General features: G+C 39.7%; 1 protein-coding gene across 10 annotated transcripts in view; it reads left to right on the top strand.

Annotated features, from left to right (window-relative positions):
• BCLAF3 (BCLAF1 and THRAP3 family member 3) overlaps positions 1-21,032 on the top strand; it is a 64,128-nt gene extending 43,096 nt beyond the window's left edge. For 4 of the 10 annotated variants that reach the window (XM_059910909.1, XM_059910902.1, XM_059910904.1 and 1 more), the window contains exons 9-12: positions 4,396-4,510; positions 7,236-7,334; positions 10,881-11,036; positions 20,080-21,022. In XM_059910909.1, coding sequence (XP_059766892.1) covers positions 4,396-4,510; positions 7,236-7,334; positions 10,881-11,036; positions 20,080-20,109 — 400 coding nt within the window. In that variant the 3' untranslated portion in view covers positions 20,110-21,022. Of the gene's footprint in view, positions 1-4,395; positions 4,511-7,235; positions 7,335-10,880; positions 11,037-19,311; positions 19,340-20,079 lie in introns of all 10 variants that reach the window. The other 6 variants (XM_059910906.1, XM_059910910.1, XM_059910907.1 and 3 more) reach the window with 5 other exon arrangements.
• The last annotated feature ends 4,823 nt before the right edge of the window (positions 21,033-25,855 follow it).

Raw genomic sequence — 25,855 nt, 5'->3', positions numbered from 1 at the left:
CTGACAATAAGTTTGGGACTAATTAAAAGATAGCAAAACTGTGTGCTGAGGCATATGAAACAATTGAAAATAGTTAAAATCTTGTCCCTTGGTGGGTGAGTCTCCAGTTTCCTAATATGACACGGCATGACTGTGCTCTTTAGTGACACAAGCTCTCAGTCATGCTTTTCTTGACTACTCAGCAAGTGTGAGAAACTCAATGTACCAAGAAAAAGGTTTTTTAAAACAGATTTAAGATAATCAACATATTATAAAGACCATGTAAGGCCTCAGAATATATCTTTACCCTTTGAGGTGATGAAGAGCTTGAGCAATGGAGTTAACACCTGAGTTCAACTCCTGGCTCTGTAGATACCTAGCTATGTGACTGACCTTGGGCAAGTTACTTAATCTCTGTTTCCTCAGCGTAAAATAGAGATAAGAATTATACTTACCTCACGGTAGTGGTGAAGATTAAGTTAAGTGATGCATGTAAGCTACAGAGAAGTTGGTCAGCATTAAGTATTATTAATGTTAGCTTTGAGGATGGCGTTGTAGGGTGCAAAAATGTCTTCCTGCAAGGTGTCCTTTTCTGGATCTGTTGAACTGTTTTATTCGTATTGGATGGCTGGTGTGGCATGGTGGAGCCATGAGGTGTTTTTTTTTTTTAATTCAGATATTACTGACCATAAAATTCACCTTTAGAAAGCGAAGAATTCAGTAGTTTTTAGTATAATCACAAAGTTGTGCAACTATCACCACTATCTAATTTCGAAACATTTTCATCACCCCAAAAAGAAACCCTGTACAATTAGTTGTCACTCCCTATTTCTCCGTCCTCCCAGCCCGACAGCCACTAATCTACTTTCTGTCTGTATGGATTTGCCTATTCTTGACATATAATTGCAATCATATAACAGGTGGCCTTTTGTGACGGGCTTCTTTCATGTAGTATAATGTTTTTTATGTTCCTCCATGTTGTAGCATGAATATTCCTTTTATGGCTGAATAACATTCCACTGTGTGGATACACCACATTTTGTTTATCCATTCACCGGTTGATGGATATTTGGGCTGTTTCCACTCTTTGGCTATTATGAATAATGGTGCTGTGAATATTTGTATGCAAGTTTTTGTGTGGCTATATTTTTCACTACTCTTCTGTATATACCTAGGATTGGAATTGCTGGTTCATATGATAACTATGTTTAACTTTTTGATGAGCTGCCAGGCTATTTCCACAGTGGGTGCACCATTTTACATTCCCACCAGCAGTGTATGAAGGTTCCATTTTTAACACATCCTCACCAGCAGTTGTTATTGTTCATCCTTTTAAAAAAATAATATGGAAGCTTTAATCTCTCACTTTATCCTAATTCAATTTCCTTGTTAACATAAGAAAAACATTTTATCCTTTTATCTTAAAAATTCAATTTATCAAAATTGACCTCATTAATATTTTTGCATAAACCTTTTTAATCAAGTCAGTGTATAGATTTCCATAGAAATTCAGAAGAAATGAAATATGAGGAAATTATAAATCATAGGATGTAGCTATTTCCCTCCTGTGTGATTTTTGTTTTCCCCTTAAAAGTTGTATGCAGACTCTGTGTCTCTGTTTGCTCACCATTGTATTCCTACTGCCTTGGGCTCAATTCATCTTTGTTGAATGAATGAAGACTTTCCAAAGGTGTAGACAGGATAGAAGATACTGAAATTGTAATGCATTTAGATCTTGATCACTTTTTATTCCCTGATACCTTAAAACCTTTCCCAAGCAAGCCTCACACCAGGGCATTCTGTCTTGTCTCTAAGACCCTGTTGTTCTCTATTTTTTCCCACTTTCAACCAGTCTCTTACCCTAAAGTCTCCATGTCTCCTGCTGACACACTGTTTCTCCCTCTTGTCACCAGCATTACTAAGTTACCTACACTGTCATTGAGGTGCTGTGTTATACGGGCGTGGTGTGTGTGTGATAAAGCAGCTTCAAAATAGTATCAGTAGACTTCAAGAGGACATCAAACTGCCTAGATTTTCTTTTTAGCTAGGCAAGTTATAGAAAACATCAGTTTTTATTTTTGCTGTTGTAACAATCTGTAATCCACTGAACTAGAGTTAACTTTATAAAGATCATTTATTCATCTATTCAACAAATATTTATATATTAATGTCTATGTTCTAGTCAGTGTTCTAAGCACTGACTTAGAACACTGAATTTGCACCATTTTAAGCATACAATTCATTGGCATTAAGTACATTCACAGTGTTGTGCAACCATCACCACTACCCACGTCCAGAATTTTTCATCTTCTCAAACAGAAATTCAGTACCAGTTAAACAGTAACACCCAACCCCCAGCCCCTGATGCCTCTATTCTTTCCATCTCTATGAATTTGCCTATTCTGAATACCTCATACATATATAAGTAGAATCATGCAATAATTGTCCTTTTCAGTCTGACTTATTTCACGTGGCATAATGTTTTCATCCATGTTGTATCATGTGTCAGTATTTCATTAAAATAATTTATTCCTTTATAAGGCTGAATAATATTCCATTGTATGGATACGCCACATTTTGTTTATCCATTTTTCTGTTGATGGACATGTGGGTTGTTTCCATCTTTTGGCTATTATGAATAATGCTGTTATGAACACCGGTGTTGTTGTTTTTTTGATTATAGCCATCCTAGTGGGTTTTAAGTAGTTTCTTGTAGTTTTGATTTGCATTTCCCTGATGACTAATGATATTGAGCATTTTTTCATGTGCTTTTTGTGTGTCTTCTTTGGAGAAATATCTATTCAAATCCTTTGCCAATTTTTAAATTGGATTATCATATTTTTATTATTGAGGTGTAAGAGTTCTTTATATATTCTGGGTACTACCCGTTCATCAGATATATGCTTTGCAAAGAGGATTTTTTAGAGTCTACTGTTTTGTTTATAGAAGTAGTACATGCTAATGGTGAACATTTGGAAAAATACAGTAAAGTATAAAAACAAAAATATAAGGCATTGTTAATTTCACCAGTCAGGGATGATTACTGTTAATATTTAGTACATTTCCTATCGTTTATTTTTTTCTGGGCATATATGTGTATATTTTAAACAAGTGAAATTATTCTCGGTATATGACTTCGCCCCCTACTCTTTTGACTTACTATCATATCATGAACATTTTGACAGAATATGGGGTTTTTTAACATTTCAAAAAATCCTGAGTGGCTATTCCATGTCGGGTTCTGGGGTCAGAGCCGGGACCACAGAACGAACCATCCACAGTGCCTCCTGTGAAGGGATCGCACCTTGCTTGGTGAGAAGGTACACCAGTAGTTACAAACACTTGTGAAGACCCCAAAGTGCCACATGTGCACATAGCAGGGACATGTAGTCCACCTCAGAGGGGTCTGGGAAAGCCTTCTTGGAACAGGTGCAGGTGGGGCTAAATCTTGAGGTTGATCTGAGTTGGAAGGAAATTACAGCAGAAGGCACCCAATGGGCCAGTGCGTGGAGGCAGGCGAGGTTGTGGTGTGTGCCGAGAGCCGCATGGAGCTGATGTTCCCGCAGCTCTGTGTGGGTGTTGCAGAGATTGGGATGGAGCAGCCGGCAAGGCTGCAAGGGCGTGCGCCGGAAGAGTCTTGGGGGCCAGTGAGGAGGAGTGTGGATTTTGTCCCCATGTCACTGGGGGTCCTGTGGGAGGAGTGTAGCAGGGCCGAGGCCGTGAGCCGTTTGTTCGCCACAGAGCAGGAAGGGTCTGAGGACCACTGTGGGAGAGGTGGGATGTGACAGGGAGAGGAGCCCCCCCCAAGGGCTGTGGGAATGAGGCCCCGGGGTTAGAGGAGAAAGAAGCCCAGGGAAGGAGCTCCCTCCCAGGTAGGGCTGGCCAGGAATAGCCCTTGGTGGCCTCTGGGCCTCACTACAACAGGAGAGGGGAGCCAGCAGTATCAGAGGCCCCAGCTCTGCCAGTGAGCAGGCCTGAGCCGCTCACCCGCCTCTTCTCTGGAGCTTTCACCACTGAGTCTCTTGGCAAGGGGGGCTGTCCTGTGCTGCCAAAGGCTCAAGAGCCGTGACTATCTTCCCTCAGGAAACATATGCTCTACATATGTATGGTTTCGGGGGTTACAGCCCTAGGAAGCCTGTCCTTGGACTCCAGATTAAGAACCCTGGTCCTAGGAATACGGTTTTCCCCCTATCGCTAACTGCCAACTTGGCTAAATAATATTTTTTGATAAATGAGAGTTTTAGCCCTGGTAAATATTATTTGTAATTTTAGTAGTGATAGATCATTGAGATTTTTTTTTTTACTGTTGCGCTGCTTTAATTGTTTCCAAAGGGTGTAATTTGATTTCTCTTGTTTATTTGTTGGATAAATGTAAACTAATAAAAGATTCTTATTTTCTCTCTTTCATTTTATTAGGAGCGATCAGCATTCCAGTTTTTCAAGGTTGAAGAATACCCATGTTGATGGATTCCAAAAACCTACATGTTTGGTAAAATCAAATTTTAGAAAATTTATTCAGAAACCTTACTTGGTAAGATTGCAGTTCCAACTTTTTTATTTTTGTATGTTCCATTTTCCTTCTCACATGAATCTATAGGTACAGGGATCACCAATATTTTTCATAATGTTTGTAACTGTTCATTAAGTAAGTGTTATGATTCTGTTTTTCAGTGTTAAGATTCTGTTGAGGCTTATAGTTATTATGACCAAAGAAATGATCATCTCATTTGATTTATCAGGATTTTATTGCACTTATTATAGTACTAGCTTTCTTAAGTTTTTTTGAAACAACTTTATTAAGGTATATTTTACATAGCATAAAATTCACCCATGTAAGGTGTACAATTTAATGATTTTTTGTAAATTTACCAAGATGTGTAACCATCACCATAATCCAGTTTTAGGACATTTTCGTGACCCCTATTAGAACCCTCAGGCCTATTTATTTATTCCGTGTTCCCACCCACAGCTAACAACTAATCTACTTTCTATTTCTAAAGATTTGCCTTTTCATAGGGCAGTTCACAGAGTGGCAGCTGGCTTCCATAAGAGCAAGCAAGTGACAGCTAGAAAGATGGAAGCCAGAGTCGATTTGTAACCTAATCTCAGAAGTGACATCCATACTTCGACCATACTCCATTTGTAAGAAGCAAGTCACTAGATACAGACCACACTCAAAGGAAGGGAATAGCGTAAGGGCCTGGATACTGGAAGGTGGGGATGATTGGGAGTCTGGTCAGAAGCCGCCTGGTACAGTCTTCCCACTGGCCCCCAGTGATTCACATCCCTTCATGTGCAAAATACACCCCCTCCCTCTCAAGGTCCCCCAAAGTCTCATCTCATTACGTGTGTCTTTATGCACTTATTCAAATGTATAGACTTAGCATAAACTCAAGATGACTACTAGGAAAAGGGTTTTATATGACTTTTCTTAAACTGGGGAGAGAAATAAAGGTGTGAAAGAGGAAGATTTGTGAGAAGTACAGACTCCATAGCAAATGGAATAAATAGAAGGTTATAAGACTATTCATTTTGGAGAAAGAAACCGTCTTCAAACTGGGCCCCATCGGGCTTCCCTGGTGGCGCAGTGGTTAAGAATCTGCCTGCCGATGCAGGGCACATGGGTTCAAGCCCTGGTCCGGGAAGATCCCACATGCCGCGGAGCAACTAAGCCCGTGCGCCACAACTACTGAGCCTGCGCTCTAGAGCCCGTGAGCCACAACTACTGAGCCCACGTGCCACAACTACTGAAGCCCACGCGCCTAGAAGCCCGTGCTCCGCAACAAGAGAAGCCACCACAATGAGAAGCCCGCGCACCTCAACAAAGAGTAGCCCCCGCTCGCTGCAACTACAGAAAGCCCGCATGCAGCAGTGAACGCCCAACGCAGCCCAAAATAAATAAAAATAAAAATAATTAAAAAACCAAAGGAAGCAACCACCACCTTTAGGGAAGAAAGCGTAGAGCTCTAGAAGCTTAGAGAAAGGCCGCTGTGAGCTGGGTGTGGACCTCCGAGGAGTGGGGGCTGCCCAGCTGGAGCTGGCTGTGTCAAAACAACAACAAACAAACTGGAGGCTGAACCAAAGGACCACTGCCAGGATGAAAAGCAGAACAACAAGCGTACAGGAAGGAGCAACCCCGCCTCCTCTCTTCCAGCCTTCCAGTCTCCCTCCAGTGTCCCTGTGGGCGGGATCTAAGTGGGAGCTGGCTTCAAGGACTGACTCCCAGTCCAAACCCCAAGTCGAGTATAGAGTGTGAGTTGGGAGTCTGAGACAAAGCTTAGGTACTAAGCTGCACACATCCCATCGGGGTGCACTGGTAAATGGAATAGACAGAGCAGCCCCCAGGAGCCCACCACCAATGATCCCGTCCCCTCACCTGATGATGAAGTGTGACCCATATTAATGCTGACTGAAAAGATGCTTCCTATTTGATCGAATGGCTTCCTGAATGGAGGAAAATCAGCCTGCGTGGATGCCCACAACGTGTAAATATTGTACCAAGAATGTTATCATAGGCATACTAACATTTAATCTTCACAGAATAGTCAGTTCTGCTAGAACGCAACATAGGCATTCTTAAAAAAAAAAAATGGGCCCCATCTTTTCTGCTCCCATCAAAGGTTTCAGGTTCTTTGTAATTACAGTCTTAATACTCTGCCTTCTGACACTTTCCTAGTCATGGCAGGAGCATCTACTCAAAGCAGGTACCTGATTCAGCAGCACCTGCCTCCTATAGCATTGAGAATTTGTGTTCTCAGACAGTGGCAACTCTTTAGCAACTCCTAGTAATAATGGGTTTGTTTCTCTTCTGGATGCCTGAATAAATACTAGATTTACAGTCCATTTTCTAAAAGTCACCCATTGTGTTATACAGGAGTATGTATTTCGTATTTCTCACATTCATGAATTAAACCAACCCCTCACAATCTAGCATGGGTTACATGAAGGAAGATGTGTGTATGTTCATACAGCTAAGCTACATGCTACATGTTTTGTGTTCTTAATCCCATGCATTTAAAACGTGTATTTTGGGGGGACTTCCCTGGTGGTCCAGTGGTTAAGACTCTGTGCTTCCAATGTAGGGGGAGTGGGTTTGATCCCTGGTCGGAGAACTAAGATCCCACATGCCACACAGTGTGGCCAAAAACAAACAAACAAACAAACAAACAAAAAACATGTATTTTTTGAATGGTAAAATGAACTTTTAAAAATAAAATTTAAAGTATATTAACCATACTAATACTTTTTTCATGCAGAATTATCATACTATGCAGAGAAAAGACGTCATTACTCACAAACCATTTGGAATTGAGGGAAACCATCAAAATACAAGAGGCTTTAGAAGAACTTTTAAGGTAGAGTGTTATTCTCCATCTAATTCTAGCTTTGGGTGTTTGCTTTGAACATAATGTTCTAAGTGTTAGTAAATTAAAAGCTCTTTTTGTTATATTTCAAATAGTAGCTTTAAATTAGTATTTCTGGATTATAGTTAACTGTAATCAGGTTAATGATGACCCCTTTCCTCAGGACTTGATTTTCAAATATTTTTTTTTACCAGTGGAACCCTTTTTCAAATATTACATGGAAACTCAAACGCATAAAGCAGATCCAGATGGAGTGGCTCTAGGTGGAGAGGTGGGCAAGGTCCCAGACCTTCCCTTTAAGCCTGCCTCTTTACCTCTAAGATGTAAGCGCATAGCTATAGAGCCTTCTCCAGGATTCAGTGATTGAAAAACCCTTCCTTCCCATAGACACACAACCCTCAGAGGCCTTCTGGATCATCAGAGAAAGACTCTGGTCCAACATGCTTTGTTAAAGCATATTTCATCACATTCTAATTATTTGTACAGCTATGTCTGATGTCAGTGATACTTTTAATCAATGAACATGTTTGTTTTTCCAGAACACTTTATCCCCCAGACATATGCAATAAGAATTATAGTGCAAAGTATTGTGTTTCTCTCTCCTTGCTCTCATAAGCTGAGGTGCTTTTTAAATCCATTTTGACTGAATTTCGTGCTTGTGATAGATCCTTTTTTCATATTTTTCCACTCTACAGTGTCTCTTTCCCCTCCCCCCAAAAAGAAAAGAAAAGAACCTGTTTTGGGGTTTTTTTGTATTTTTTATTTATTTACTTATTTTTAAACCTATTTATTTATTTATTTATTTATTTATTTATTTGGCTGCCTTGGGTCTTTGTTGCTGCGTGCAGGCTTTCTCTAGTTGCGGTGAGCGGGGGCTACTCTTCACTGCGGTGCACAGGGTGCGCGGGCTTCTCACTGCGGTGTCTTCTCTTGAGAAGCACGGGCTCTAGGCGCACAGGCTCAGTAGTTGTGGCTCCCGGCCTCTAGAGTGCAGGCTCAGTAGTTGTGGCGCACGGGCTTAGTTCCTCCGCGGCATGTGGTATCTTCCCGGACCAGGGCTCGAACGCGTGTCCCCTGCATTGGCAGGCGGATTCTTAACCATTGCACCACCAGGGAAGCCCAAGAACCTGAGTTTTTTTTGGTGAAAGTAGCAGGCAGTCTGGCTAGAGTAGTTAGCTCATTAGGAGGACGTTAGTATGAGCAGAAAGGTAGTATAAATGATCTCCAAACCATAGACTAGGAGTGTACTTGAGTGATCTTCTGTTAATACCTTGGCTTCCTGAGTCAAAATTCTTGATGTCAAAAGATTTTTTTCAGGGAATTCCCTGGCCGTCTAGTGGTTAGGACTCCACTCTTTCACCGTGAGGGCCCGGGTTCAATCCCTGGTCAGGGAACTAAGATCCCACAAGCTGCGCGGTGGGGCCAAAAAAAAAAAAAGATTTTGTTTTTTCAGTGGGAGTAACACAATTTGTAGCCATTGCATAGATAACATTTTTAGCCAGTGGTTCATGTACCTAAAAGCATGTGTGACATTAGGTTTTCAAAAATAGCTAGGGCCATAGACTGTATAAACATGTTTTGGGACTTCCCTGGTGGTCCAGTGGGTAAGACTCCGCACTCCCAATGCACGGGGCCCGGGTTCGATCCCTGGTCTGGGAACTAGATCCCACATGCATGCCACAACTAAGAAGTCTGCATGCCGCAACTAAAACATGCCACAACAAAGATCCCACGTGTTGCAACTAAGACCCGGCGCAGCCAAATAAATAAATATTTTTTTAAAAAACATGTTTTATACCATCTTTTAATCTCTTAAGTAATGAGGCATAAAATCAACTAAAAATGTAACGTCTGTATAACTTAGAGACAGTGTAGGTGGGCATTCAGATTTAAGTGTTTCCTACATGTTGCACTTCTCATTGGTCAAATATAGTCAATTGTAGTAATTTTTCTAAGACTGTTATAAGATCTATTTCCTGTTACCCATTCTCCTTAAGGGAAAGGTCTTTAACATTAACTTATTTAAAAAATGTTCAAAATATGTGCATTAACCTTTCCTCTTGACCAATCATTTAAAGCTGTGTAATGTTATATGGTTGTTTCAAAATTCACAATTCTTTATAGTAAAGCAGGGGGAAGAAATAATCCTTCCTAAGAAAAGGAGCTCTTTCATTAAAATTTACTTTTTACATAAATTGTACTAATTCAAAGCCAGATAGTAATCACCTTATTAGATATGTAAAAATGGGCAATGTAAATCTCAAGATTAGCCCTGATGTATCAAGTTGGTGCAGATAGTTTTAACAAAATTATAGTGTCTCATTATAATTCTGTTTTACCTGAAATTGTTTGTAGTCTTAAGAAAATAATTGGAAAATAGGCCTGGCATAAATACGTTTTAATAAACTTTTGTGTGTCATTATGCATAACATGCCCATTTGTTAAATCATTGTGGAAAGAAGAATCTACTTAATTTTTATAATTACTCCTTTGTAAGATACCATTTGTACATGTCCCACATGGGACACACACAAATATTCATTGTCCTCTATGTCTATTGTAATATTGGGCAGTATGCAGGTCAGGAAATGTCTTGTTACGTATAGCTCTTATCTTGAAAATATGTGCTGTAGTGGGATTTTTATGGTAAAGAAAGACTGACTCAAAAGTACTGACAAGAGGGACTTCCCTGGTGGTCCAGTGGCTAAGACTCCATGCTCCCAATGCAGGGGGCCAGATTCGATCCTTGGTCAGGGAACTAGATCCTACATGCCACAAGTAAGATCTGGCACAGCCAAATAAATAAATAAATATTTTTAAAAAAAAAGGTACTGGCAAGAGTAAAGTTAAGAGAGTTTTTGATTCTTTTTTTCAATTTTTTAAATTTATTTGGCTGTGTCGGGTCTTAGTTGCAGCATGCGGGATCTTTCATTGCAGCACACGGGCTCTTCATTGTGGTGCATGGGCTTCTCTCTAGTTGTGGAGCGTGGGCTCTGGAGCGCAGGCTCAGTAGTTGCAGCACGTGGGCTTGGTTGCCCCACGGCATGTGGGATCCTAGTTCCCCAACCAGGGATCGAACCCTCGTCCCCTGCATTGGAAGGTGGATTCTTAACCACTGGACCACGAGGGAAGTCCCAAGAGAGTTTTTGATTCTTAAATAGATGTTGATACTTAATGTCTTCCCCCACCCAGTTGGGATTTGATATACTTCACTATGAATCAGAAGGATAATTCTGAGGTTTTTAAAGTTGTCTTTTTCTTAGTATGATAAATTTCAAGAATTTCAAAATTTAACTTAATAGTTTTAAAAATTCATTTATATAAAATATTTTTTAAGTTATTATTATACAAAATGAACTAGGAAGCTAGTTTGAGGAAAACATGCTTTATTACCATCATTAACCTTTTCCCTTTAAATATCTGTAGTACCTAGAATTAAGGGCAGCTCTAAGTTCCAGACCTTTTCCCCTTTCTTATACTAATAAAATAGACTTGGAAGCTATAGTTTTAACATTTAATTTTTTTTTTCCTTTACAGACCAACCTTAGAGGTGGCACATTTCAGCCCCAGTATAAATCAGGCCTAGTACAGAAGAGCTTGTGCATTCAGGCTAAATATCAGCGTTTACGGTTTGCTGGTCCAAGCGGATTTATCACTAATAAATTCAGAGAAAGATTACTGAGGAAAAAAAAGGTTAGTTGGATTATGATCATTTAAAAATGTTGACTGACTTTTGAACTCCTAAAGTATCTATGTTTAATAGATAAATTCAGTTTGTAATGTAATTTTGACTTAAGAAACAACCTAGATATCAGTGTTCTTATTGCATGATAATTGAAGAATGCCTTAGCTATTATACCTCAAATACTTTGAATATGCTAGCTGTTTGAACTTTTTACTTTAGAATTTCTGTTGTATGGTTAATCTTTGAAATGGAATATCAGGTAAAGACTTTTAGCTGATATATTTTAGCCTGATACAATGTGAATTTTCTAGGTACCAAAAAATATTGAACTGACTACATAAAAAGGGTACATAATTACAAAATACACTAACTTTTCTTTTTTTCCCATTCATTTATGTTTTTTAATTGTGATAAAATATATATACCATAAAATTTGCCATTTTAACCATCTTTATACAATTCAGTGGCATTAATTACATTCACAGTGCTGTGCAACCGTCACTACTATATGCTAACTCTAACTATTAATAAAAAGTTTCATTACTTGATAATTTGGATTGCATACTCTTTTAGTTGTGGGTTGATTTTATTTAAATTCACCATGTTGGTATTTGAAAATGCAGCATAAATATCATATAAAAATAACGTCTGCAAATTATATTTTAAATGAGAACAATAGCATTACATTTGTTGAGGCATGTTTGTCAATTTTTGACTCATTTTTGTTAATAATTTGGGGCTAATATTTTCTTCTGAGTAGATGATGTATATCTAGTGTTGCTATCAAATAATCTAATTGTGGTTTTATACATTTTCTAACCTTCAGTGTTCCCATAAATATTCATGCTTGTGAAGACTTTACACTGAGCTTACTTAGTGATTTTAGTAAAACTTATTTTTTAAAAGATGGACCAGTAGAATGGAGTTGACAACTGATTTTTTTTTGAAGTTTTAGTGTTGAATAGAATATCTTCTCTAACTTCTCCCACCCCTCAATTTTAACTGAGTGCCTTAAAAGAGGTTTTCAGTTTCACTGTGTATATCACTTTTGGTGTTAGGAAAGCTATCTCTTGTTTAAAAACATGAATGTAACTGGAGTCATTTTCCCCTCTCATACACCTCCCTATGTTGGACCAAGGTGCTGCTTCTCTTCCTGTCTCATGTGGCAGATTTCTTTGCAGCAGATCTTCTAGGCATTCATCCCCAGTCACAGGTGGCAGCCCGGCTGTTCTCAAGGAAGCTGGCCATTGATCCCCACTTGAGGAGGAAGGGTGAGGCAAGCCTTTTCCTCAGTTGCGAGGTTGGGTTTCAGGTACATATTGTGTGTTTTTCTTCTGTTAGCTCTGTGCTGAACTTTGATTGTTAGCTTCATTTAGCTCCATTTTTACCTCTCTTCTTTAGATGATTTGGGGCTCCTGAGTGCTTACTTGACTGTCTGCCTCAGCCTGCAGTTTCTATATGCTCATTGAACTTGCTCCATTTCCTCATCCTTTTCTTTGCCTCAGCTTGCCCCATTCCTCCTGGCTGCCCAGTTCTTCCAGACCACATTGCCCGCCAGCCTCACTTAACAACCAGTAGAAACCAGACATCAAGCCTTCATTGTAGGACATAACAAGTGTGTCCTAGAAAGAGCCACAACCTGCTATGGGTCTCCAGGCTTTAGGGCCTAGGCTTTTTGTATCTAGAATGTAGCAGTTGCAGTTAGGGTCCTGGGCAGATCACAGCCTCGCCTTCCTCTTGCCTTTTGCTGCCAACTGAGAGCTTTAGAAGTCATCGCCACACACTAGATTTTTAAAGAACCAGTGTCTACTACTCTTTTTCTTGGGTCTACCATTCTGGATGCTGCTTCATAGATGTTCATGTTGTAGCTAGTTTGACATGAGCTTTTCCAGCCTGGCTACTGTCAGTACCTGCAAGCAAGGCATAGCCAGGCTTTGTATAGATTTGTGTTTGAACTAGGCCCACCTCTATGAGCATGGCATGAAATCAGGCACCCTACTATTAGCACCCTTCTGAACAGTTGGGCTCCACACTCTCCTAACCTTTAGGGAAAGGAATGAGGCATCACATCTGCTCTGTTTCTGCCAAGGTCTGAACTAAGGTACTTTTTTTTTCTTATTAGTTATCTATTTTATACATATTAGTGTATCCATGTCAATCCCAGTCTCCCAATTCATCCCCCCACCCCTCCCCCACCAGCACTTTCCCCCCTTGGTGTCCATACGTTTGTTCTCTACATCTGTGTCTCTATTTCTGCCCTGCAAACCGTGAACTAAGGTACTTACGGCTTACTTGGCCTTAGAGCTGTCCTAGTAGTATTGTGCTACCCTGGAATCCCATTCCATATGTACAGACTGACAATTTAGACCTATTACTCCATTTTACCTTGGCTTTCATGCCCTAAAGAAAAGAGGTGAAGGCCTGGAATCTTTGGTTTCTTCCAGTGTTGCTTCATCCCAAGCTTTAGCTTTGGGGGGGAACTTTGAAGGTCCTGCCCTGGAGAGAAGTCTTAGTCCAGGCAGCATCTGTACCCTGCTTTGGCTTTTTGTCCTACTAAGGAGTTCATTGTTTTCATTATTAGACCACCAACTAGATTAAGGATGCATGGTTAATTAATTAATCTAGGTGTCCTGGAACTTCTTGAACCTGAAATTAGATATGAACCTATGTATTTCCACATGCCTCAAAGTCCAGCAGGAAAATTTAGACTGGTCTTGTCTGGATTCCTCACTCCCCCACCATATTGAAATGTCTGGGCTGATCAGTCATGGCTTGAATTTCTTATAATGTTCATCTATAGTACAGTCTGGTTACTGTGCCATCAGACATGTGCTTCTTGTGTCCAGTGCCAAACAGCTTCCGGGAAGAGTTGGGGAGATCCTAGATGTGCCCCTGACATGTCCTCTTGTCCACTTACCCTAAAACTGAAGTAGCTCCCTAGCTGCCTACAAAGTAGTAAGATTCCCAAGCAGTATTAGTAAAGTACAGAACTAAAATGCTTCCTCCTCATTCATCATGCACTTGTCATATTAACCCCATTCTGGCACCCAAATTCCATTTTATTATGTTTCCTTTCTCTTGGATTCTGTGCTTGGGGTGGAAGATGAGGAGATGGGAGAAATGTCGGTTACCCCCTGGAAAGAAGCTTGTCTTTTATCCACTGTCATTCACAAGCACCCCCATGAAATATTCTCTGCTCATCATAGAAAGTTTTCAGAAACTCTTGAGGGTCTGACTATGTACCAGACTAGGATGGAGAACCTATTCAGAATTCATGAAGCCCCCGCTGGGAACATTGCCTCTGAAAAACTTTTAGCAATTGTGTGTTTGGTCAGGAAAACGTGGAGTTCCTCAGCATCCTAGACTCTCCAGTAGTCCCCAGGTACCTGTCAGCTCGGGGCCTGCCAGAGCTCTGCCCCTGGATAGAAAGGGGGAAAGGAGAGAGCAGAAAGATACTGTGAGAAGGAAGTTAGAGACCGAGATTCATGGCTTTTGGGGTTGAAAAAAACCATGAAAGTCATGGGGTACAAAGACAGAACAGGAACCCAGATCAGATGAATCAGCAAGAACCTGTTATACTGCTGCTGTGTCCCTCGAGCTGAAGGATGCTGGGGCACAAAAGAAGTGATTATTGTGATGGTTGCACAACTCTGTGAATACACTAAAAACCACTGAGTTGTACACTTTAAATGGGTGAACTGTGTGGTATGTGAGTTATATCTCAGTAAAGCTGTTAAAAATAAAATCGCACTTGCTCTCCTCCCCAGACCACTGATAATCTCCTCAGGGTCTGTAGCTCTCACAGCTAGCCAGCCAAGCTAGAAACTTGTCGTACTAACCCTCCCAGTTTTCCTTCTGACTGCGATTGTCCCAGGTGTTCTTATTTGTATCACTCATCCATTGCTCCATCCAATTCATTCATTTTAATAGCCGCATATCATTCCACTCTATGGATGTCTTATTTATTTCAGTGCTTTTCAAACCTCTTTTGCTTACATACCCTAAAATTATGAAAAATTACCTACCTCCTTGTACATTTTTAGGTTGGTATCTAATACTTTTTAATCATAAGTTTAACTTGTTATAAAGGGTAGAATTTCTGGCATATTATAAATAGAGAGTCTTAAATAAAACTGTTACATCATTGTTTTAAATCTCTTCGGTGAACCTGCACACCACAGGAATTTGGTAACTAACATCCATTTTTTAAAGTATGCAGACGAGCTGTTTTAACAAGTGGGAAATTTTACATCATTCCTTTTTTTTGCCTTGAATTTGGATTCCATTCTGTTTGCCCCATAGACTTTTATCTTTGAAAGTCTTTTATTGCTCACCAAATCAAATTTGACACATAATATTAATAGATTTCTGTGACTATTAGGTGTTAAGTATTTCCTCTGGATTGAATGACCATTACAGTTGATCAAAATAACGTAAATGTATTACAGATTTTGTTAAGTATTGATCAGACAAAAGTTTTGTTGGAAATGCATTTCTCTTTTCAATTAGTTCGGGTATTCATAGATAAATATTACTTAGTAGTAGTAGAATAATAGTGTTCAATTATCAATTCCATTTTTTCTTTTTATAAATGTAAGTCCTGAGAAACCTTGTTTATATGATTGTATAGATGGGAATGAAAGAACTTTTATTATAGCAATGCCACTCCATTCTTTGGACTCACTCTGAATTATAGGCCAAAAAGTCACTTAGTGATCTATCCTCAAAAAGTATTTTGAATGTTCTTTTACTGACAGCTTGATTTTGTCCTCCTACAATTAAACGAAAGCAAAGAAATGGAAAGCATCTGACTTGCAGAAGTATGCTATTTATTACTAGCTGCTAGGGTTGGTTCACTTTCTTGGCACCGTCACCAGTATTTCCAATTTCCTCCTCTTTTGGGGGGGGGGTCCCCAGGTAATGCAAAGTACTAAGATTCAGGATGAGAAGGTGTGTCTTCCTAGTGTAAAAGTGGGAGGTGGGGAATCAGCCTTAACCGATTGTACAGGCAGGTTATTTTGGAAAGCAAACATCGAGAATTTGAAGATCTGGAAATTGATTCCCTCCAAACTGTCTGTACCCACATACTCACTGGAAAGTCTTCATATACCCCTAAGGGTATGTGTAACCCAGTTTGATGATTACTGACTTACTTAACCAAGCGTCTGTTGATGACTACAGGATAGTTTACAGGTTTTCATTATTTCCGTTAAACCACTGTGCCCATTGACATTTTGGTACCTTGCCATAGCTCCCTTTTTACTCATTTTTGTTCTTACCAGAAGTACATGAAAGTGCCTGTTTACCTGCACCCTAGCCAGCACTCCACATTATTAATCTTTATTATCTGTTGTCAGTTTAACAGCAGGAGATAGTTCTCATTTGCCTTTCTTCAATTATTAATGATGCGAACATATTTTTTATATTTTATTTGTCATTTGTATTTCTTCCCTCAATTTCCTTAGTTCTATGTTTTACCAGTGTTTCTGTTGAGGGTTGGTACTTTTTCTTACTGATTTTTAAGAGCTCTTGATTTACTGAGGGTATTAACGTATCATATATTTTGCTCCTATTTGTTTCATGTTAGTTGGCTGTTTATGGTGGCTTTTACATTACAGAACTTGTAAATTTTCATGAACCTGTCAAGTTAATCCTATATGGCTTTTAGATTTCCTATCATGTTTATGCTTATAAAAATTCCTTACTGTGTTTCCTTTAAGTGGTTTTATGGTTACTTTTTTCAACATATAAATACTTGTTCCTTTTAGAATTTGTTTTTACGATACAATATAAGGGCAGGATCTGATTTTTTTCCCAGGAGATAGTCAATTTTTCTAACACCGCTTATTGAGTAATTTGTCCTTTCCCCACTGATTGAAAATGCCACCTTTACTGTATGCTACATTCTTAGGTATTCCTGGTCTGTTTGGGGAATCTTCGGAGCCTCTAACTTGCTCCCTTGCCTCCTGTGATTTGCTTAATCCGTCCCTTCACTAGTAACACAGTTATTGTCCCAAAACACAGTCTGAGTCATATCACTCTTGTGCAGACACCTTCCAAGGATTCTGTTGCCTATAAAAAAAGAGACCAGACTTGTTAGCCAGGTCCAGCCCTAAGCTGCCTTTCTAACCACATTTTTCCATGCACCCTGTTTTTTGGAGCATAATATATGTTTTCATGTATTTTTTTTTTTTTTTTTTAGAAATTCACGTTCTTTTTTATTTATTTATCTATTTATGACTGTGTTGAGTCTTCGTTTCTGTGCGAGGGCTTTCTCTAGTTGCGGCAAGTGGGGACCACTCTTCATTGCGGTGCGCAGGCCTCTCACCATCGCGGCCTCTCTTGTTGCGGAGCACAGGCTCCAGACGTGCAGGCTCAGCAATTGTGGCTCACGGGCCCAGTTGCTCCGTGGCATGTGGGATCTTCCCAGACCAGGGCTCGAACCCGTGTCCCCTGCGTTGGCAGGCGGATTCTTAACCGCTGTGCCACCAGGGAAGCCTGTTTTCATGTATTTCTGTCTTTGTTCCTGACGTTCTTTCGGCTAGAAATAGCCTCCTGATCCCCATTCTTTTCTTATTAAACCCTGCTTTCCTTTTATGACCCACTGTAAAGCCTTACCAAAGCCCCCTCTTTAGCTCTTGTTTCATTTGGTCTCTAACTGTTGCTGTTTACCTTCCTATTTCCCCAAATAGTCGATCAACTCCTTGAGGACAGAGGGTGCCTCATTAGCGTCATGTCTCCCCCTATTGCCTTTCATATAGTCTGTCTTTAAAAATGCTTGTTGAATGGACTCTAATCTAATCATACACACACACACACACACACACAGCCATAGCTCTAAAGAGTTAGTGAACAGCAGCAATTGTGTCAGGGGTCCCCAAGACCACCCCGGGTTCAGTGATTCGCTAGGAGGACTCAGAGGACTCAGCATGTGGTGGCGCTCGTAGCTGTGATGTTCCAGCGGGAGGCTGCACAGCACAGTCAGCACAGGGAATTGGCGCACGGGCGAGTCCAGAGGACACCAGGTGCAGGTTTCCAAGAGTCCCCTCCCAGTGGAGTCACACAGGATGTGCCTGAGTCCCCCAGCAACGAGCTGCGACAACACGCGTGAAATGTTGCCAACCAGGGAGGCTCGTTAGAGACTCAGCGCCCAGCACTGGTCACGTAGGCACCCCCTGCCAGGCACATACCACATTCCATACCCAGAGCAAGAAAGCAGGTGTTCAGCATAGACCATGTTGTCTGCACAATTTATGCACTCATCAGTGGTGGGAACCCTCCTGAAATCTAAGTTCTTAGATGCCAGCCAAGGGCCAACCTTATAATCAGGACTTTCAAACGATAGCGGTCAGGTATGCTATATTAACTCTTTTCTGCACAGCCATATTTTTGAAGAGCTTATTTTCACAGATGGTAAGTGCCTAGAGAGAGGTGGAAAGGATCAGTATGTTAGAAATGGTCAGGGAATGTACGCTAAGTACTGTGATTTCTACTCTCTTCACCAAAGAGGTAGGTTCTAAGCTGAGTCATGGAGAGCAGGACTTAGAATGGGCTGCAGCCAAAGATCCATTTTTGGGAGTAGAATGTGGAGTTGGGTAGAGACAGGGGTATGCAAATTATAGAGGACCTCGAAATCTGGGTAGAATATAGAGGATGTGATGTGGTGACAGTAGGACATCTTCCTAGACTGAGAAGGAGAAAGTGGTGTTTGAGGCTGATGGCTGGTTGAGCAGGTTCTGGGAGGAGGCAAGATGCAGGAAGATCAACAAGGAAACAGTTGACTCAAGTGTCAAGTTATGAAAACCTAGAGGAGGGTGATGCTCATATGTCTCGTTCAGCATTCTGCTTAAAATAGGTTTTCAAATAATTGGAAGAATGCAGGGATCAATCCGAGAGATAGTGTAGAAGAAGCCATGTCAAGGGTGAATGTGATTCAGAATAAATCCACATTTTTATAAACAAGATATTTCAGTTGAAAAAGTTTTTCAGAATTATTATAGTTAGCGTTTCCTTTTACAATTGTTAGTAGGCAACAGATATTTTATTTGAAGATTAATGTAAATGATGTTTATATTATATAATGAGTAAAGAAATAGGATACAATGTATTCTGGCTCTGTTTAAAGGAATGATGTTGACAAAAATATATTTGCATGTATTTTGAACATTTCATTAACCAAAATAGAAAGAAGAATTTTCTATCAGTACTGTTTTTGTTTGGAATTAAACGTTTCCATACTAATATAAATGCCAAAAAATAAATCAACTTTTAAATTTCTTTCAGTTTTAATAATGTAAGATCCTAGTAAAAGGTAAGGATATATGTATTAATAAGTTTTTTAATGTCCCAGAAAAACATGTCATTCTACCATTTTTGCTCTTTTATTGGTTGCATGGTCCTATGTCCAGTTTGTGGTTGGTAATTTAACATTTTGCCTAGCATCACAGTATAGAATTCACATTTGTTATTCTTTAATCATAGTCTTATTGTTATTGTGAATTCCTTTTCCTGTGTTTATTGAAGCCATACATCTTCGTACATTGTAGGTAACCATCCAAAAGCAGGAAAGCTTTTCCCCCTCTAATAGCTTTCTCTGCTGTTACCAGTCATGCTAGAAGAGTCCATATAGTTTTAGAATTAGATACCATATGATGACAAAGATAAAGTACCCATTTGAGGTTGTACGTGTGTCACATCAGGCTCTGTTGTTGAGGGACTAAGGTTTAAGAGTCTTGATTTTTTGTCAGTGATGTCCCCAGTGAAACTTGCCCAAATAGCAGAATTCTGTTTTCATTAACTTACTAATACCAGCCTATCAAGTGCCATATATATTTTTTGTCCTACTGACTTATCATTTGATATCCGCTTTGATGTGTTTTGTTGTTACTTTGTGTCTTTCGGAATCCATATAGCTTTGTGGGGATCTTGAGTGCAAGTGGTAATACATTAATTAAAATATTTTGAAAATTGCAGTGTAAACAAAACTCTAGCTCAGATGTTTTAACCAATGCTTCTTTTGAAGTCTGTATTTCTTTTGTTTTCTCTCAATAGGAATATACAAACATTGCCCCAGCAATCTAATCTGGAATTGTTACAAATGGAAATGACACTACAGGATGATATTTGGGAGCATCTTTTTGTCAAGAGTTAGAATTGGCACTAAAGCACTAATACTGTAACTATCTTGATAAAATAACTTTATTTTTCCGTAGTGGAATGCTGCAACTTTTTTACACTTAACAATTGCTTTTAAATTACAGTATTCAATTTAAAAGTTGTATTAACTACAGCTTCTTTTGCAAAAAGTCTCAAAAGGGCATTATTTGTTGATGCATTTTTCTCTGAGCATGGTTTCATAGAGAACTGAGTTATATCCAGACGTTTCTATGTTGAAAGTTTTGCTTATGTAATAAAAACAAAAACAAAAGTACCTGAATTGTATAGTGTCTGTACATGAAAGAACTTTAAACAGTGGCCTTACGTAGCAATTTTTATACCAGATTTTTCTTTTTCTGATGACATTTTGGCTTACAACTTGAAGTTTTCTTAAGCTTCTGAAGATCAAGGTCTATATAATTCATACATTTCATATTATGACATAAGAAGACGTAGGAAAAGGTGCTTCAAATTTTCCATCAGGTAGTTATGAGTGCACTGAATTTTTAGTAATTGGTTTATTCAGTTTTTTTCCACAACTATTTGCTCTTTTCCAACTTCAAAATGCTATTGTGGAAAATACATAAAGATTTTATAATCTGTATTCCATCTTACTTTCCCTCAGGGTAAGCTCATGCATATCATATTTTTAAAGGCTTTTAAAAAAAACTGACAGACAAAATCTCATATTCAGAAATTGTACTTTACTACTACAGCATTACACATTTTGCAAGCACATATTATAAAGTGTTTATTTTCAGTTCAGTTGTATTGAGTACCTACTATGTGTAAGATAACATTGGTAGGGTTTTAAATGATATTTTAGGTCTCAATACCTTATTTCCTTATGTTTTCTGTGTTCTGCTTAATAGTACATATACATTCCCAATTAAACTTTTGTGAAATGTTTAATTGTAATTAAATAAAATACTGTTGCTCCTTCTGCTTGAAGCAGTTACTTGCCAGTTTGTGAGAACATTATTTGAATTTCGTGTGAGAATTACAGCCCTTGGTAGGACCTGTTGATGTTTAAACCACTGTTCTGCACTTACAAAGACAGAACTTTCTGCATCAAAATCTGGTAAGAACTTAACTTTTTCATGACTGGATTATGAAAAATCTTATTGCAAACGTTTAATTTTTTAAACATGCCTTTAAAAGATAGAGTGGCCATTTCCTTAGTGGGTCAGCAGTAAGGGGGCAAGAGTGCTTGATGCATTAAAATCGGGTAATAAATTTAGATGGATGGCCTGTCTTATGCTGTGTACTGTCTCTATAGGTCAGGTTTTTTTTTTTTACATTCCACTTATGGCAAGAAAAAAATGCATGCACACAGCAGTATGACAACTTTGTATTGTGTTAAGTACCCATAACATCTGCCTTAAATTTTAAAATAATTTATTTCATTTATTCCCATACTCTGAGGAACAGTTATAAACCTCGAATAGTTCATCATTAGGTTAACGCATATTTATTGCACAGATTCTGTGCTAAAATTACAGCAATGAACAAGAGAACAAGACACATAGAGCCTGCCTTTATGGTACGTACAGCCTGATAGGGAAAATGGACATTAAACATAGAAATGTAACTTGGGGACTTCCCTGGCGGTCCAGTGGTTAGGACTCTGCACTCCCAATGCAGGGGACGCAGGTTTGATCCCTGGTAAGGGAACTAAGATCCCACATGGTGCTGGGCGTGGCACGGCGTGGCACGGCCAAAAAAAGAAAAAAAAAAGAAATGTAACTGACTAAACAAAGTTGGTTCTCTAGCTCTATTTTTATTTATTGTAGCACTTAAGGGTAAAATGGTTGATTCAATATTAATCATTCCACAACCGGTTTCCTATTTAGGCATATTTGAATATACTTTTGGCACTGTCTCAAAATGCAAAAAGCATGTTATTTGCAAAATACCTATTTGTAGCATGGATGTATTTAGAAAATATTGAGTGCATAAGATCTAATGGCTAAAAAGAAGGGCTTGCTTTGTAATTTAAAGTATAAAATAAGGAGAGGGACCATGTCTGTTTTGTTCACCATAGCATTCCCAGCTGCCAGCATCCTACTTGATAAATGGTAGGAACTCATGAAATATTAGTTGCATGAATGAGTGACAAATAGACTATGTCTATTAGGAATTAAATATCTAATTTTTGTGTGGAGGTTGAACAAAAGGTTATCCATAGCACTTTTTATTGACTGGAAAGAATTTGAATTCTTGAATGCGTAAGACTTTAGAAGAAAAGTTATTTTGATAAGTCACATATCATTGCCTTCTCACCTTCCTCCTCTGTGTGGTAGGCCCTTCTCTGGCCCTGGAAGACAAAGGTAATAAGACACAGTTCCTGCTCTGAGACACCTAATCGACTGTTGGGGAAGAGATTCACAAAAACAAAGAACTGCAACCTATAGTGTGAAATGCTATACCGAACGTAATATACTGAAGGTTGAGAGAGAAATTGGCATTCCTGGTTGAGCATCCCCTGGTCACATTTCTTTCTTATTGGTTTCACAGACCTCAAGAGGCACTATTCCATTGGTGGTTTTGCTGGTTTTAAAATTTGATGGGTTGGGGGAAACTGGGTAAAGCATACATGGGATCTCCAGATTATTTCTTATAGCTACATGTAAATCTACAATTATGTCAATGTAAATTTCAGTTTTTAAAAAAATCAGCCATAATCTTTTTTTTTAATTTATTTATTAATTTGTTTTTATTTTTGGCTGTATTGGGTCTTTGTTGCTGCTCATGGGCTTTCTCCAGATGAGGCAAGCGGGGGCCACTCTTTCGTTGCAGTGCGCGGGCCTCTCATTGTCTTGGCCTCTCCTGTTGCACAGTATAGGCTCTAGAGCGCAGGCTCAGTTGCTCCGCGGCATGTGGGATCCTCCCAGGCCAGGGCTCGAACCTGTGTCTCCTGCATTCGCAGGCAGATTCTTAACCACTGCGCCACCAGGGAAGCCCAGCCATAATCTTATCACAGAGAAAACTACTATAAATATTTTCGAGGATACATTTTTTTCTATTGGAAAAAACTATTATATTTACATTATAATAATCTATGTAGATGCATCATATGGACCATCTTTTACCCAATAAATCCTACATTTTTCAGTAGTTTTTAGAAAAAGGATGGGGATACTTTCAGGTGGAAGGAAGCAGGAAAAGTAAAGCTGGATCAGAAACTCTCCTTTTCCATTATCTGGCAAACTCAATAACCAGCAGCCACAGATTCGCCAGCAGCAACCAAACAAGGAAGCACGGAGATGCCAATGCAGCAAGGTGAGGTGCGACTTGCAGCCCCCCTCCACCCCTTAAGTAGCACTGAGCGAAGAAACTGGAGTGATGGGGAGCCCCGGTATGTACAAAGGGACTGGTGCGGTGACCAGGTCATGCAGAAGAGAGTCAAGGAAAATCCTTGCGAAGGTGAGGGCTTTGCTTCTGTCTCAGGACCTCAGGGAAAGGGGAAAGATTCACCAGGACAAGGCGTTCTCTGGGTCGCAGAGCAGCCTGGGGAAGCCAAAGCTCACAGGATAAGATACACCTTTTGGTCCAGTGAGCACCAGTTCTGGACACTTAATGGGAACCCAGACGAGAGAGGATAACAGGTTCCCCAACGAAGTCCCACCAAAAGGAATGATTATTAGCTCTGAATCCATTAAAATATACAACTAAGGTTTTAAAACTGAGGAATCAGAGTTGTAGAATAGAATGTAAATGTTATAAATCGTGACAAAAAATGGAAGTACATTAATCAGTCAGAACATGGTGGGGCTGGGGGTGGGGTGAGGTGGGGTGGGGGAAAATGGGATGAATTCTTAGAACTAACCACCTCATCTTTCATGGGCAGGTGTCATGTCAAGTTACAGTGTCTAAGATTGTATTACATAAAACAGAAAAAACCCTAGTGTCCAACCTTAAGTTTTTCAGTCTTTTTCTTGACCTTAATGCAGTGGTTCTCAAAGTATGGTTCCCTGACCAGCAACATCAGCATCACCCGTGAACTTGTTAGAAATGCAGATTCTTGGCTCCACCCCTGACCTACTGAATCAGAAGCTCGGGGGGTGGGGCCCAGCACAGTCTGGTTTTTTTTAAACCGGATATTATTTATGTATGTATGTATGTATGTATGGCTGTGTTGGGTCTTTGTTGCTGCGCACGGGCTTTTCCTGGTTGCAGCGAGCAGGGGCCACTCTTCGTTGCGGTGCTCAGGCCTCTCATTGCGGTGGCTTCTCTTGTTGCGGAGCACGGGCTCTAGGCATGCGGGCTTCAGTAGTTGTGGCACGTGGGCTCAGTAGTTGTGGCTCACGGGCTCTAGAGCGCAGGCTCAGCAGTTGTGGCGCACGGGCTTAGCTGCTCCACGGCATGTGGGATCTTCCCGGACCAGGGCTCGAACCCGTGTCCCCTGCATTGGCAGGCGGATTCTTAACCACTGCGCCACCAGGGAAGTCCCCAGAAGTCTGTTTTAACAAGCCCTCCAGGGGATTCAGATGCTCGCTCAAGAGTTTGAGAATCACTGGCTTACTTAGGTCTTTTAGGAACCAGTAGACCTTATGATGAAAAAATATTAATCTGAAGTTGAGCAGCACCTTCAGTTTCATTTCTAATTTTTTTCTGTAGCATTCAAATAAAGTTAACTAAAACTTTTAAAGATAAAAAGTATAGCACTTTTCACCATCAGTAGTGTCTGTACATGAATAGAGAGGTCAGGACATATGCCCACCCACTGTTAACACAGACGGTTTTTTAAGTGGTGGGATTATGAGTGACTCTTTGTGCTTTTCTGTATTCTGGTTGAATATAATGAACATTGTATCATTTTTATAAAATAAAGCCATTTTTTTTAAAAAGTGGTAAGAATATCCTATCCATTGTATATCTGTTACTAAAAATTCATGTAAACAAGCTTTACCTCCAAGGGCTACCTACTTCTCCTTAGTCCAGAGGGATTTTACTGCCTGCCTCCCTCCCACATCATCAAATGTGGATAAGCTTATTTATGTGTTAACTTTTTAACAAAAATTATTGATTTCTAATAATTTATAATTACATATAATTTAAATTCACTTAGAATAGTATATAAAAGGAAGAAAAATTCATTCATAATAACACTGCTCATATATATTTAGTGTCAACTAACTTTTGCTATTTTTTATTAGTCTTTTTTTCTGAGCTTTATATTTTTGGTAGCTGAGATAATATTTTATTTATGTATATTCAACCTTTGCAGATAGTCACATACATGTTTAAAATGTGTTTGCAGTTTGTATGACATTCAAGTTTACGTATTTTAGAGGGCATGGGATAGAATCCTATTCTCAGAAAGCTAAAAATGTCTTCTATCTATCTATCTATCTATTTATTTTTGGCTGCACTGGGTCTTCGTTGCTGCGTGTGGGCTTTCTCTAGTTGCGGCGAGCGGGGGCTACTCTTCGTTGTAGTGCGCAGGCTTCTCATTGCAGTGGCTTCTCTTGTTGCGGAGCACGGGCTCCAGGCACGCGGGCTTCAGTAGTTGTGGCACATGGGCTCAGTAGTTGTGGCTCATGGGCTTAGTTGCTCCGCGGTATGTGGGATCTTCCCGGACCAGGGCTCGAACCCATGTTCCCTGCATTGGCAGGCGGATTCTTAACCACTGTGCCACCAGGGAAGTCCCCTAAAAATGTCTTCTAAA

This window comes from Balaenoptera ricei, chromosome X (assembly GCF_028023285.1).
Source record: "Balaenoptera ricei isolate mBalRic1 chromosome X, mBalRic1.hap2, whole genome shotgun sequence".
Taxonomy (NCBI): domain Eukaryota; kingdom Metazoa; phylum Chordata; class Mammalia; order Artiodactyla; family Balaenopteridae; genus Balaenoptera; species Balaenoptera ricei.
This window is presented reverse-complemented; position numbering and strand designations above follow the sequence as displayed.